The following is a 14,418-nucleotide window of genomic DNA, read 5'->3' on the forward strand; positions in this document are numbered from 1 at the left end:
TAGTTATTGGTTAACCATTACAGAAACATCAAAAAATGATTTTGTTAATTGCCAGTACTGTTAATTTAGAGCAACTGTTTATATATATATGTGTGTGTGTGTGTGTGTGTGTGTGTGTGTGTGTGTGTGTGTGTGTGTGTGTGTGTGTGTGTGTGTGTGACTGTATCACACTCTCTTACCAATGCAGGTCTTAAGATCATTATCTAGCGTGTAACCATGGTTACAAGTGCAGACAGGCCCGCTGGTTGAATGCTGGCAGTGATGTGAACATCCACCATTGTTGTTCTCACAGCTGTTCACGATTTCCATCTCAATTCCTTCAATACACAATAAGATAATGAAGGTGTGTTAATAAAAATATCCAACCATCCATCCATCCATCCATCCATCCATCCATCCATCCACTTCTAATTATCCAATTCAGGGTTGCTGGGGGGAATTTAAACGAGGATTTAAACTGACTGTAACACTGCTTTCCATCAGATCCCAGCTCATAGGCAGCGTTGCAAACACAGACATAAGAGCCCAGAGTGTTGTGGCAGCCATGAGCGCAGTTGCCTTCTTCTGTCTCACACTCATCAATATCTGGAGGAAAATGGAAAAACAGATTGAATTTTAGGAGGAAATACATCTGGCTTGCATGTGCACTTCTTACAAATCTATTCCATTTCCCTCAGTTCTTAAAAATGATTCCAATCACTTTTACACGCTTCAAGGTCATTGTTGCTCGATGCTGACAGTATTGTTTTTCTTTAAATACTTAAAAAAAAAAGAAAAAAAAAATCTTTTACACCTACATCATGTATGAAACTTGATCTTGAAAACATCAGTTGATGAAACTATTTAACCACCAGGGAACATTTAGTAGCTCATGGCACTACATCTTTATTAGCAACTGAATTAAATAATATTATTAAAATAATAATATTTTCCATCTCCAATCTTGACTTCTGACAAAAATGCATTTATGTTATTTAGTAAACCAGTTTCTGTCAGCACTCAGTTTCCTCTCAGCTACCTATACCACTACTGGTCAGTTTACCTTCACAGGTTTTCCCATCATCAGCTAGGGTGTAGCCAGCTTTACAATCACAGTGGGCCTTGCCACCATCAGCCCGACACTCATGCATACATCCTCCATTCTGATCTCCACAGGGATCCTGCACTGTAACACAAAAAAGCCAGCGCTCATACACACAAATCCACATGCTGACAATCAAGCAAGGAACGCGTCAGACACAGCAGAGGAGAAAATTGTAAACTGCATCTTAATGCAGAGCATGTGGAGAGGTTTAAACCCACCCAGCACTTCCACCTTAGTGCTTTATCATTCTCTGTTCACAGTTGTGTGTGTTTAACTTGCGTAAGCCTGTCCAGCAGTTGGGATAAAAACCTTTCCGCAAAAATTAAAGGAAGCTGTTTGCAGCCAACAATTACAAAGTAAAAGCATCTAGACGACAGCAATTTAAAATACATATATGTATAATTTCCCTCCCTCAGAGAACCATATTTGACTTTATGGCCCTGATTAAAAGAAGCAAGCCATCAAAACACAATTTGAGAAACAAAAACAACCCAGACTGCTGTGACTCATTCCAATTAAATATCTTATCCCATGAAAGACAGTTAATCATATTCCAGCTGAGACATCCTGTAAGATAATTAGAATTGGCAGCAGATGCAGGCAATGTGTTTTTAATGGTACGATCAAATCTGCAGAATCACACCTTCATAATCATCCAAAGTACTTTTTTTTTTACTTGGCTTGCGTCCCTCCATCATCCATCAATTTATTATTCCCTGTTTTGTTTTGTTCTTAGCACTGTGTCATATAAACATGTGTTTTTAGTGCTTCCTACAACAGACTTCAGAAGCGTGGGCACTCACATTTGCAATGCTTGCCATCCTCCGACAGCACGTAGTTTGGTTTGCAGCGGCAGCGAAAATGAGCAACAGATTGCTGCACACAGTAGTGCTCGCATCCTCCATTGCTAATGGCACATGAATGCACAGCTAAAAAAAAAAAGCAAAAGACAAAGAAAAAAAAACATGTGATATGATAAAAGGACAAAATAAAGGGAATAAAAATCAGAAGCTAATCATTCCACTGTGATTTGTCATGTTGGTCTTTGTAGCTGAAATTTCACACCTTGAGAAAGCTTAGGTTTCTTAAAGAGGTCACAATACTGACATTCCTACACTCAGAGACTCACAGAGAACACCTCAGAGAATTGTTATGCTTTGAGCAATGAGAGATCCATCACAACAGAAACACCAAAAATCACAGAGTGACTTGAATGGCAGGGTGCCTGCGGTGGACAGCAAGCATATGCTGATGAGGCCGAGAGCAACGCGAGCTCAGTAGTCCTCCTTGTCTGAGTCTCCCCTCTTTGTAGCAACAGATCAATCTGGATCTCTTCAAAGAAAAAAAAACAAAAAAAAACAGGTTGAGGCGTGAACAGCCTGGTGTTCTCAAAGGCTCTGTTTTTCATGCTCACAGACCGGAGTCAAGATTCCTCCATCCCAAGCACATGTCAAACCACAGAGTGCTTTCCAGCTCAAATATTATGCAGCTTCACGCTAAGTGTGTGGGATACATCTAACCTCTGCTGGCAGATCAAGAGCTGGATAAGACGAACAGAGAGACAGAGACTGACTTGTTGATTGCCATGTGTGGTCCTTCATCCAGTATGTATGTTCTCTGTTTGGCACGTAGTTCAAACTGACATAATCGTTTACTCACTTGTAATGGACAGCGAGATTTCAGCACTAAATATATTTGTGAGCATGGACACATTTTGCAGTTTTAACTGACAGATATGCAGCATCACAGATAAGCAGCATTCACCTGGACTCAGTCCATTTGTGAACTGTTGGTATAATCAGTCATTTCTTAATGCAACAGCTGTCACATGAGAGCCTCTCAGGGACAGATGAGCTCTATAAGAAAATGAGATAACTCTGCATTATGAAGCCAAGAAACACATAATGATTTTTCCTCTGAATGTCAGACAGGACGCTCTGTGTACATTCCTGATGAAGAAACCAGATCCAGGTTTATAGTTTTTTTTTGTCTATCAGCTATTTCTGAAAAAAAAAAACTGTCACAGAGTTAACATATCTGATATGACAGGAAGAGCGTACAGATACTGAATAAGCACCGCACAGGTCGAGTGACAGGCCGCCACGCAGACTGAAGGGATGAAGCTCATGTGAGTGTTAGGACAAGAGCAGTATTTAATGGAGGGAAAAGATGGATTCATAATAGTTTTCTAACTTATAATAACTGTGTCAGTTTATTTGTAAGTGCTTTTAGAATGTATGGATTGTGAATCTCTGGGCCTTCTTTATTTTTTCTGACTTTGTCAAAGCTAAACAATTTCATTTCATTTTGAATATTTCACTGTAAGTGATACCTCAAACATAAACCTGTTTCTCAAACTAAGGCGCAAAGTGCATAAAGTCCATTTAATCACTTCACTTCAGCGGACAAAGTTTGCAGACTTGTCATGGAACTGCAGACTTTCACACGCCCTTTTTTTTTTTTCCCTGAGCTCTGAGGCTATGCAACACATGTAAAGAAAGGTACTTTGGTTAGTTGCAATTACAGCTTAATGGTAAATACTACTGCATGGCCGGAGTAGCAGAAGTAGATTCATATGGGCAAACTCAGCAATGTCAGTTAAAATAGTAAGATGCACATATTAGTGCCCTTAAGCTACTTTTTATCTGGCCAAGTAAGGCTGTAGCAACAAAATCATTAAATACACTGAGTTGGTGTATCAGGGCCAGCTGAAGCTCTGCAGGACAAATTCAAACAATTTCTATAAACAGAGATCTTGTACACAGAAATGCAGAGAGATGGGGCTAAACCATAATTATACTCAGTTGTGAGAACCTGCTGCTTTTCTTTGTCCTGTGTGATTATACCCTGGATTTCTTTTGAGTTTTTGGACAAAATGAGCCATTTAATGACTTAAAAAAAACTGTCTACTGACAGATGACTAATCAAGAAGCAATTCAGCAGATTAACGCTTTGCACCCCGGAGATACACAGAATTTAACTGTCAATATTATTTTTAGAAGGATGAAGAGTGCACCACATTTAGTGAAGCAGTTGCAACTGAACATTTTTAAGAGTAGAGCCCGACCAATATGGGATTTTCAAGACCGATACCGATATTTGGTGACGTAAAAATCTGATATATTGGCTGATTTTTTTTTTTTGGTTCAGAAACCCAAAACATAAACAGGTTTATTTACTAAAATATTATGACCATACACTTCAAAAATAATCTTGTTTTGTTGTCACAATGAGTTGTGGATTACTCATTAGCATTCTGTCCAAGTCTGCTAGCATCTCTAAATGTTTGTTAGGTTTTTTTAGATGATAAAAGGTCAAAAGGGTCTCATTTTGAGGTTCCTAAATGGTTAAACAATAATGAAAATCGATGCAGCTATACTACAAACGTTCTCCAGGACAAAGTGTTGGACCTGATTCACTCACAGAAAAAAAGAAAGAAAGAAAGAAAACCTTCAAAAATGTCTTTTGCACAAGATACTCAGTGAAGGGAAAAACTGCATGAACTGACTAAATGTGGTTTTACCAGCAAATGTTATTTGAACCACACCACAATAGGGCTTTTTGTCAGAACCAAAGGGGTCATCTGAAACATTACTAATGTGGTCTAGATGATTAAGTACCCATGTCAAAAACCATATGTGGCTAAACGTCAATGAAATAATGACCAAAAAAATAACAATACTCAAAGACCCAAAGAAGGTTCCAGTAGTTGAGTTCCTCCAAACCACTGCCTCATTGTTTATGTGAGTATTGAACTACTGAGGTTACATTAAAAAGCATCTTTGGAGGTCTTCATATTCTGTTTCTAATTGGATTAAATGGAGGACGAGACCTCACATCTTTTCCATCATCATCTTTTAGTCAACTGTGTTACTTGGTCTTACTTTGTTTAAAGTTTTATGAATGACTTTCATGTTTTTGGAACTTCTTGCATTTTTATGGATGTACAGTATATTTATTTATACATTATACCTGCAACAAACTTAAAGATTATGGTACTGTAATTCTGCAATGCTATTTTCAGTGTTTACTGATGTTCTGTTATTCAGCCACAACAAAGCTTTAAGATTACTCACCAAGGCAGGTGCGGCCGTCCACATGAAGCCGAGAGCCCGGGTGACATTCACAATAATAGGAGCCCCTGGTGTTAATACATCTATGTTGGCAACCTCCATTATGGACCTGGCATTCATCAGTATCTGCACAAAAGGAGGGCGACAATAGAAATACTGAAGCAGGGGAAAAAAGGAGCAATGGGAGAGAAATGAGTGCAATTTAAATAAATCCTCTCATTATGAGAAAAAAAAAAAGGTTACCAGAATAAAACCAGATGAGATGCCAAGCTGAGAGAGGAATAATATAGGTTTTAGGGTAAAGATGTACCTCAAGAAGAAAGGAGGAGGTGATGGATGGGAAGGGAAAGTATTTTACAAGTGTGTTGCAGCTCAAACAAACAAATTCCCCCATGTGGTAACAACTACCAAACATTTAAAACCAAATTTAAATTCCTGCCCTTCTTGTCAAAGCCCCTCGGGTGAACAAACATATGGAAAGTTAAAGTGGACGATGCAAAACATACACATTCCTCTCAGCCGAGCGTGTGGATTGTAAGCAAACAAAAGAAGGGGGTTCTTCATCTGAGAAAGCAGTGGTGAGAGAAACACAATCCGTCACAGTGTGACCAGATTTCTAATGAAACAAACCACGTTCTTAAACACGTTCTAAGACACACAAAAAAAATTGTTTGTTTTCCACAGCAGACGTTAAGAAGTCTGTTTGTGGTTCTGTAGGATGTTAACTCAAACCACCCCACCCTACCTCCCCACCCCCCAGACTGGTGACAAGTCACCCGTTTGCTTTAATATTACTAGAATCATCAGCTTTAATATTACTAGAATTTTCACAGTATAGTTACTGGAAATGTTGCTGACTGCAACAAGTGACGTGACACATTAAGAAGGTGAGTGTGAATGTATTTTGGCTGCCGACTGATGCCTGTAAAAAGCCGACACATCGTAAAATACCATCATTCTGTGCCAAGTTAAATGTCTGGTTGAGAAATGTGCCGTTCGGAACAGTCCTGACCTCAGGCAGCTCTTCAGAAAGAAACTATTTCAAGAATTCCCTGGAATTCCTTTAAAATGAGTTTTCTAAAGCTTTTCCAAAACTAGCTGATTATTTTAATTTACTGAAGATAAATATTAGTTTTATTTAATTAGCGTCATATTCGACTGCCTTATTTCACATACCACACATTTGGTCTTCAAGCAGTGTTGTAAACAGTTAAATATAAATAAAATCTAGAGATAACTTTTAAACATTAAAGGCACAAACCCTCCATCATCATTAAAAAGAATAAAGAGTGTCTCATTCCTTAAGTGAGAAAAAAGATTTGCACATAAATACATATATACAGATGCGTCTATATCTGGCTTTGCTATGCAATGATTCCCACAGTTCTTAGATAAGCTTCTTGAGATGGCGGTGCACGTCTGTTCTCTCCTCTCACTGGATGAGGTGGTTAACACCCGCTACACCAGCAGAGCCTTAGCCATCACCAGAGACTTCACTCACCCAGGATACCCTCTATTTGAGCCACTACCCTCTGGGAATTGATACAGATCACCGAAGACCAGAACAATCAGACTCAAACACAACCTAAGAACTCTGAACTGCAAACATACAGAACACACTCCAAATGTATGTGCAACATTATCCAGCCATCCTTTTTATTGGTCCTATTATATTATTACCTTTTAGGTTGAAATGCCAGACTTTGTGTTAAAGCATTTGCTAATTATGAGAGACCCTGAATTGGATAAATGGAAGAAGATGTATAGGTGACAAATTTGGTTAGATTTTGGCAGCTGAAGTACTTGGTTAGAGGAAAAGATCATGTTTGGGATTAAACAGACTGTTTATTTCTGCTCATCTGGTGAATTAATGTTCAGTATTCACTTTCTGTTGCATTTTAGTTCTCACATACTCCTAAGGGATATCTGTAAATGATAAATGGTTCAATATGTTCACCATCTACAACTACCGTGGGCTTATTAGAGCTTTTTCACTGAAAACAGCTGCCTGTTGTGTCTGAAAATGAATATTGCTGGCCAACTAAACAAAACAGCTGCAGCTGAACTCTCTGAAAGAAACTACTACTATTAATAGACCTGAGGGGAACTGCAGAGCTGGGTTTTGAATCTCTGGGATCATGTGTGCAAGTGACCCATTTCACATTAGACGCTCACCAAGTCTTTTAGTACAATATGTAAAAATATTGATTATGGCAGCTAAGGTAGTTTTGTGGTCCGTGGAGAGACGTTTGAATATGAATCTCCAAAAGAAAATTTGGTCTCCATGTGCTCATGTCACACTGTGTGTTATAGAGGCAGCGTGGCAGTCGGACAATCCAAAGCTGAGCTTCACAGTGAACACCATCACATCACAGTATTCATGTTTCCACAGTGCAGACTCTTGACACATAAATTAGGTCTTTACAAAAACCCCAAATCTGTCACCGGGATGTTATAGGACATGATGGTGGAAAGTTATGTTGTAAATTTTGAAATCTCAGTGGTTATTATGATAAAAAAAAAGGATAATAAAAACAAGAACATGATTAGAATAAAGAACATAAATGAAGGCTGTGAGCATAAAGGGACTAAAATCCACACGCTTAATGGTTCTTATAAAACCGACCCAAGAAGCTGAATTATAGCAATATCCTTCAGCTGAACTTATCCACTGTCAGTCGTATCCCACAGCATCTTCAGCTCTACTGCCTGGAACAGAAAAAAATGGTTCTAAACTTTCATCTTCTTGCTCTCCCTGCTGCCAACTCCAGCTTCATTTTACCCTAAAAAGCTGGCAGGACCCCTTCCTTTCATTTTTCCATCCACGCTGCAATGTTGTCCTTTAGTTTGGGTTTTTCATGAAATGGGACCAACTCTGTGGAGCTGCTGTTACTCTGCCGACTGCAGCACACAGTCTCTCCTCCAGCCTGCTTTCCACATCCAGAACATGATCCTCCTCGATCTCCAGCCAAAGCCTCAACAGCCCTTGGCTTTTAAACAGGGTATATTAATTCTCCGCCTGTAGCTACCTACAGCACGGTGTTGTCTTCATGGAAAATGATTTTGGTCCATTTAGGAAAGGTGATTCTTTTTTTTTTTTTGCACATTAGAAAAATTATTTTTGAAAAGTTAACTTATTTCTAAGAATTACATCTAAGAAACATAAAAAACCACAGCGATTATCAGCAATGTTGTTATATTAAATGTAAATGTAATACATGCTTCATCATGTGCATTTATCCCTCAGTAGTCATTACAAACATAAAAAGATATATTTTACATTAATACATTAATACTGACCTATATACTGAGAGCCTCCAGGCTTGTCTGTGTTAGCATTACAAACATCTTTCAGGATTTACAGTTCATTTTTTTTGTGTGCTGATAAAAGTGAAGCATTTATCAGAGATAAATTTAGCAGACACATTATCAGTGAGATGGATTAACTCCTCCTGCTACTGTGAACTCCCTACATAACAACTTAGCCCTAAAAACAAAATGTGCTTAAAGTCTCAAAAGAGAAATGCCAGTGTTTGAATTTTCTGGAATGTGATGCAAATACATTAATTGTAAAATAACATGAAGGTGTGTTAAATAAATTTCTGTTTTTTTTTTTTATTATTTCAAAGTCAGCATTAGAGCTGCTGACACCGCTTCATCTGCATTTCATCTCAGCAATTATCACTTACCTGCAGCCAGGTAGCCAAAGTTGTAGCCATGGTATCCATGGTAACAGTGTGGCCTATAGCAAATCCTCCTATAGTAACTGTATGGATAGTTTGCAGCAGATGTCAGACATACCACCGTTGCAGTGACCACCAAAAACAAAATCCAAAATCCTGGTGACAAAGCCATGGCTGGGCTAAAGTAAATCAAAAATCATTTAAAATAGAAAAAAAAAAATCTGACTTTAGAAATGCCCAAAGATCTATTGCAAAACATCTATTGTCAACATTTTTGTTAAGTTTTGTTAACCCTATGTTTTATTAAAATAACTGACCATGCTCCAGTAAAGAGTGGTCTAAAATAACATGGTGAGCACTTCTTTTTCACTCTGTCTCCTGAATTTTCTTTTCCCCTCCCTCCATCTCCCTCTCTGTTTCACCCTCCCATCCACCAAAGCCCAATGTCCATCACATCATAGATCCTCCTCTCCCTCCTTTTTCTCTCTCCCACTCGTCCCCACACTTCCCTTTCAATCCCAGCCTATACAGAGAGTGTATCAGTACTGTATTAACAACACAGACAAAAAAAAAAATCTGTATTTCACAAGCCAACAGTGATTGATTTCTCTCCCTCATTTTACTCCTCAGCCACTGTATTTTCACATTTCTTCAAAGAATATTATGTGTGTAAAAAGTGAGGATTTATGAGGGCTCATAACTCAGGTGAAGAAAGAATGTGAATTGTCTAAAGGATGTGCTGACTAACATATTTTTCTTTTGATATTGACATGTATCAAAAAAATCTGTCACCAAAGGAACGTCAAATTTGATGAGCGCCAGAAGTCAAATTCAGTTTTTTCAATCCAAACATCTGAGAAAGGAATGCATCTTATGGACTATTCGATAGCAGAGCTACTGTGCTCTTTCATCTGATGCCAACACACACAAACACTGCAGCACGACCACAACAGCACCGTATAGAACTTAAAAAGTGCAAAATCATCTTCATGATCAGCATCCCATCCCCCATTCCAAGGAGAATGATCTCAAGAAGCTTCTTCTTCAATTTGAACCTTTATGACTTCTTTTTAATTATGCAGACTTCAGGTCTCTGTAGCTTAAACCTGTGCGAGAATCTGAGAAGTACCCAGAAGTACACAATCTTGTGTTTGTGAATCCACATGCAAACATATTTGAGCAATAAATCATTGGGACAATGATTGCCAGGCAGGTACAGAAGAAAAGCTGCCTGATTAAGTAAGGAATACAGATAATAGGCTCAGAGCCATAACTGTTAAAGAAAAAAAAAACTCCCCAGAGTAAAAAAAAACAAAGAAATGTGGATGAAGTACCAGTAAAGAGAGACTTGGCAACACCGAGATGTTTTCCTTTAAAAATAATCTTTACAGTAAGTGCTCTGTTCTCGGGGTTAGCATGGGCATCTAGTACCTGTTGATTTTGGTTTGTGATTATCCTGCAAGTGCCAAGTATTACTCCCACCTTCCAGTTTGCAATGGTCCGAGCTTAAAAGTTAACATGACGTGTCAGCTAGAATGTCGACACTACAGCGCTCAACATGACAGCTGTTACTGCTGGCTCTCTGTGCACCATTTGTGTCAGACCTGCACAGTCATAACAAATAAATAAAAAGAAATGTAAGCATGTTGCCAGATTTAAACAAATAAAGCCTGTTTAAAACAAGATTGCCCAATGTACTAACACAGTTGTTTACAATCTTGGTGATTTATTCTTGAGAGCCATAGACTATACAAAATGGATGGACGTGGATACCCTGATGCCACCCACTGCTCTTGTTTTTTAAAATCAGACTTCACAGGTGGGTGCTGGATTTCACGGAGAAACAAATGATGTTAGATAAGATAAGATAAGATAAGATAGTGTTTATTTGTCACATGCACAGTTATACACAGTACAATGCACAGTGAAATGTATTTTGTACCTGCAACCATATATACACACACATATAAATAAGAAGAATAAAAATTGTTGCATGAATCATACAATAATTTATTAAATGTTGTCATAATGTATTAAGTGAGACTTGAGATTACTGATCAAAACCATGAACTCATTACAATAGTGAGCAGCATGGCCGTTTTGTCACCTTTTTTTTTGCCACCAGGTAACGGTTTAAGGCAAGAAGGTTTAAGGCAAGTTCTTTCCATACATATGGCCCTCTTTTATAGAAAGTGTATGTGAAAAGCTAACTCAATGGGCTTGTCTCTCATCTGGACCCATGCACTTCTACAGCCCTCTGCGCTTCAGGCTGTCAAGTAAATGAAAAGCAGATCACTTTCCACAGGCACAACGAGACACACACAACTCTAACTTAAACGTCTAAAGCATCAAACATCGAAAGCTTCCAGACAGCTTCTTTTTACCTCTGTTAATACCCCGTCAATTACAGGCAATTAGGACATTAATGCTGAGGGTAGCTGTTTTTCTCCAATATACACCAGTGGCTAAGGCAGACAGCTATGAAAGCCAGCTGTGATGTTCACATCAGCTCTCCTAATAACCGTGACCTGGATCAGATCTCTCACTGGTTCCTCCTGCAGCCGTATCACGGAGCACTCCAGCGTCTCTCCTCTAGGCTTGGCTGGTGCACACAGGATTCATTATTCTGATTAAAGGACTAGCAGAGATTTCCTAACCAGAAACTATCATGGAGTGAAAACAAATCTCATGGGAAAATATCAATTTTGATGAGATACTGGGCAGAGATACCGGGCTTCATGATAGAATGGCAGCTGCTGTTTTTTTTTTTTTTTTTGTTCTACAGGTACTGAGTCATGAAAGAGCAAATATCAAGATCATTTTATCATCTACAGTCTGGAATTTAAAAATAGCTGATACTGTGATTCACTTGAGTTGATAAGTAGATTGTTTTGGCATGAGGTGATATTTCCAAGTACAGTTTAACTAATAAAATGCATTGAATATTTCTTTTTCAATAAATAATTTGAAGCATAGTCACAGTCTGAGGGTTAAAAGGCTTGCTCAATGGCACCTCATTGGTAGAAACTAAGGAGCTAAAACCACCAACCTACAGATCACAACACCATTTGTGCCCAATATAGATATTAAAGAGGGTAATAACAAGCGACTGATATACATGGTGAAGGCCAAAATGTGATTTTCAGGCATTCTCAATCCTCTAGCTTCCATAATTTATCCCAAGAGCATTTTTTATATGACCTGACTGTGGAGTAAACACAATCAAAACTACCAGAAAGGGGTGCCCACACAGGAAGCATTTCACTTGTCGCCTGTCACTATCACCCACAGTTAATTGCTAGTGGACATTCCAGGCTCAAATTGCCTGGGTAACCCTGTAATGTATTTACCACCCTGTCAGTCAACAATGTCCTTCACTGTCATTGGTAGTTTCTACATTCGCCTTGAAGATCAGAAACTTTTAGCTCGCCCACTTCAAGTCGCCAGCAGTTATTTCCCCGATTGTCACCTGATGTCCCTGAATGTCACGGACTTTCTATGGCCTCTGGTAGCCACGTTGATGCTATTCTCTTACTTCTCAGACTTTAAGAATCTCTCTCCAGAGCCACAGAAGACATCATACAACTGTTTTAAGAGACCGAATCTGTTAAGAGGTAGCCACACAAGAAGCAATTTGTTCATTGCTTGTTATGTCAATCAACAGAATCATGAGCTCTCATTGGTAATTGGTTATTTCACTTCTAGTTGCTTGAGGTTGCGTCGTGTTATTGACTTTCTATGGTCTCTCCAAATTGCTTCCTGTGTGGACGTCCTGACAAGTAATGTGGCATAAATGCATTTGTGAAGCCTGTTTCATTCCTGAAGAGCCCCTTTAAACACCACACTGACCTTGACATGTTTTGCCATCTTCATTCAGTTTCTGTCCGGGAGGGCACCTGCAGTAGAAGCTTCCAATGGTGTTACAGCAGAGAGCTTCACAGCCTCCATTGGTCTCCTCACATTCATTCACATCTGAGAAGGAAAAAATTACAACAAAGTTCATCCAACATTTATGGACTCCTCATTCCTCCCTTTTAATGTCCTTGTGCTGCCAGTATTCCCCCATCTGTTTTTTTCACCTTTATCTTTTTAAAGTTTTATCACTGTGTTCTATTGTGTCTTGTGAAGCACTTTGTTTTAAAAGGTGCTATATAAATAAAGTTTATTATTATTCATTTGAACCAAAGTTACAACTTTGAGAAAGAAGAAAAGAAGGTTAAAAAAAACACGCTAAATGAAAAGGCTGCACTGAAACAGTGTCTTACATAAAACAGGATTATGCTTCTTTGAGAATGAGACATTGTGACTTCCTTTTCATGTTGGTTTATTGTGTTTTAAATATCTTGCATGAATAAATTTGGATGTGTCAAAAGTACTCAAGTGCCTGGAACTGTAAGAAAATCACTGCGGTAAACTTTGTGCACTCTTTCCATCCTTAAATTTGTTTCTTGGTACCAACTTGAAGGAAAAAATGAAAAAAAAAAAGTAGAATATATCAAGAAACAGAATTAAAATATATCCAGTGATTAATTAAGTGGAACAAATGGAAATATGAAGCAGTAATAAGTTGTCCTCATTGACTCTTCCCTGCAAACCTACTCCAACATGAACCAGGGCAAGCATTTCTCCTGGTTCATGCAGAACATCCAAAACACTTCCACAAGAGCTCACAGCTTTCCATTTCATTTCCACTCATTAAACACGCTGCCAAACCTGTCATCAGCTACACAAGATAAAATCTTTCCCTCCAGTTCCCAAACTACCCATAATGACCAGGGTCAGATGCAGGTGCTGACAGTCCAGCATATCATAATAGGAGCAGCAGAGATTCCACATAATGAGGAGACTTTAAAATTGAAAATAAAGGGAATAATGTGTAACAGATTATTTGGTTTACACCAGTTTCAGGACACAGATGCGCATTCACTGCATTACCATTAAATTTTGTTCATATGGAGCATTGTCAGGAGAGATCATGCTCAGAGCAGACTTTTATATCTCATGACATTGGGTGTTTTACTTGCCATGCCAGCAAAAGGAATCTTGGACTGAAAACTGAAAGCCACAGAGAAAATTAAAGAGGAACATTCACTTGGCACGCAACACCTTGTAAACTTTCTCCATGTTCATAAAAAGAGGAGAGTTACTGTACAGTTAGAAGACAATGAATGCAGAGAAAATTGCTTTATAGAGCTTTTTCCCCTTTTCTAGCAAATTTTGCTACATTGCAGTGCCAGCGTCTAACTGGCCAATTAAACGATTTCCCTCTCAGTTTACAACATCTGGAAATGTTTGGACTAAAAATGGAGAACTCTTTCTTTTGGCAATGAGATGTCACTTTTAACATTAATACAATTTTATTATACAATGAAACATAATTTATAATCAGTTTATTACACCGATCTTTCAGTACACCTAACGACCCAATTTGTGATCTTTACCAACTTTTATTTGGGACCTACATCACAAGAGCTTAAATTAATGTGACTGGGTCCTGGGGTAAGAGAGAGCGTCTGCCTTTTGCTACAGTTCGTTTAACCTGCAAAATATGGCCTGTGTAAATGGCAGAAAACAACCA

General features: G+C 38.5%; 1 protein-coding gene across 1 annotated transcript in view; it reads right to left on the reverse strand.

Moving 5' to 3' along the window:
- The window catches only part of LOC115779959 (multiple epidermal growth factor-like domains protein 6), a 61,605-nt gene that overhangs the window by 13,624 nt on the left and 33,563 nt on the right, over nt 1-14,418 (reverse strand). Inside the window, 6 exon segments of the mRNA XM_030728865.1 lie at nt 180-317; nt 463-585; nt 1,043-1,165; nt 1,888-2,013; nt 5,161-5,283; nt 12,690-12,812. Coding sequence (XP_030584725.1) covers nt 180-317; nt 463-585; nt 1,043-1,165; nt 1,888-2,013; nt 5,161-5,283; nt 12,690-12,812 — 756 coding nt within the window.

Source organism: Archocentrus centrarchus, chromosome 5, assembly GCF_007364275.1.
Source record: "Archocentrus centrarchus isolate MPI-CPG fArcCen1 chromosome 5, fArcCen1, whole genome shotgun sequence".
NCBI classification, from domain to species: Eukaryota; Metazoa; Chordata; class Actinopteri; order Cichliformes; family Cichlidae; genus Archocentrus; species Archocentrus centrarchus.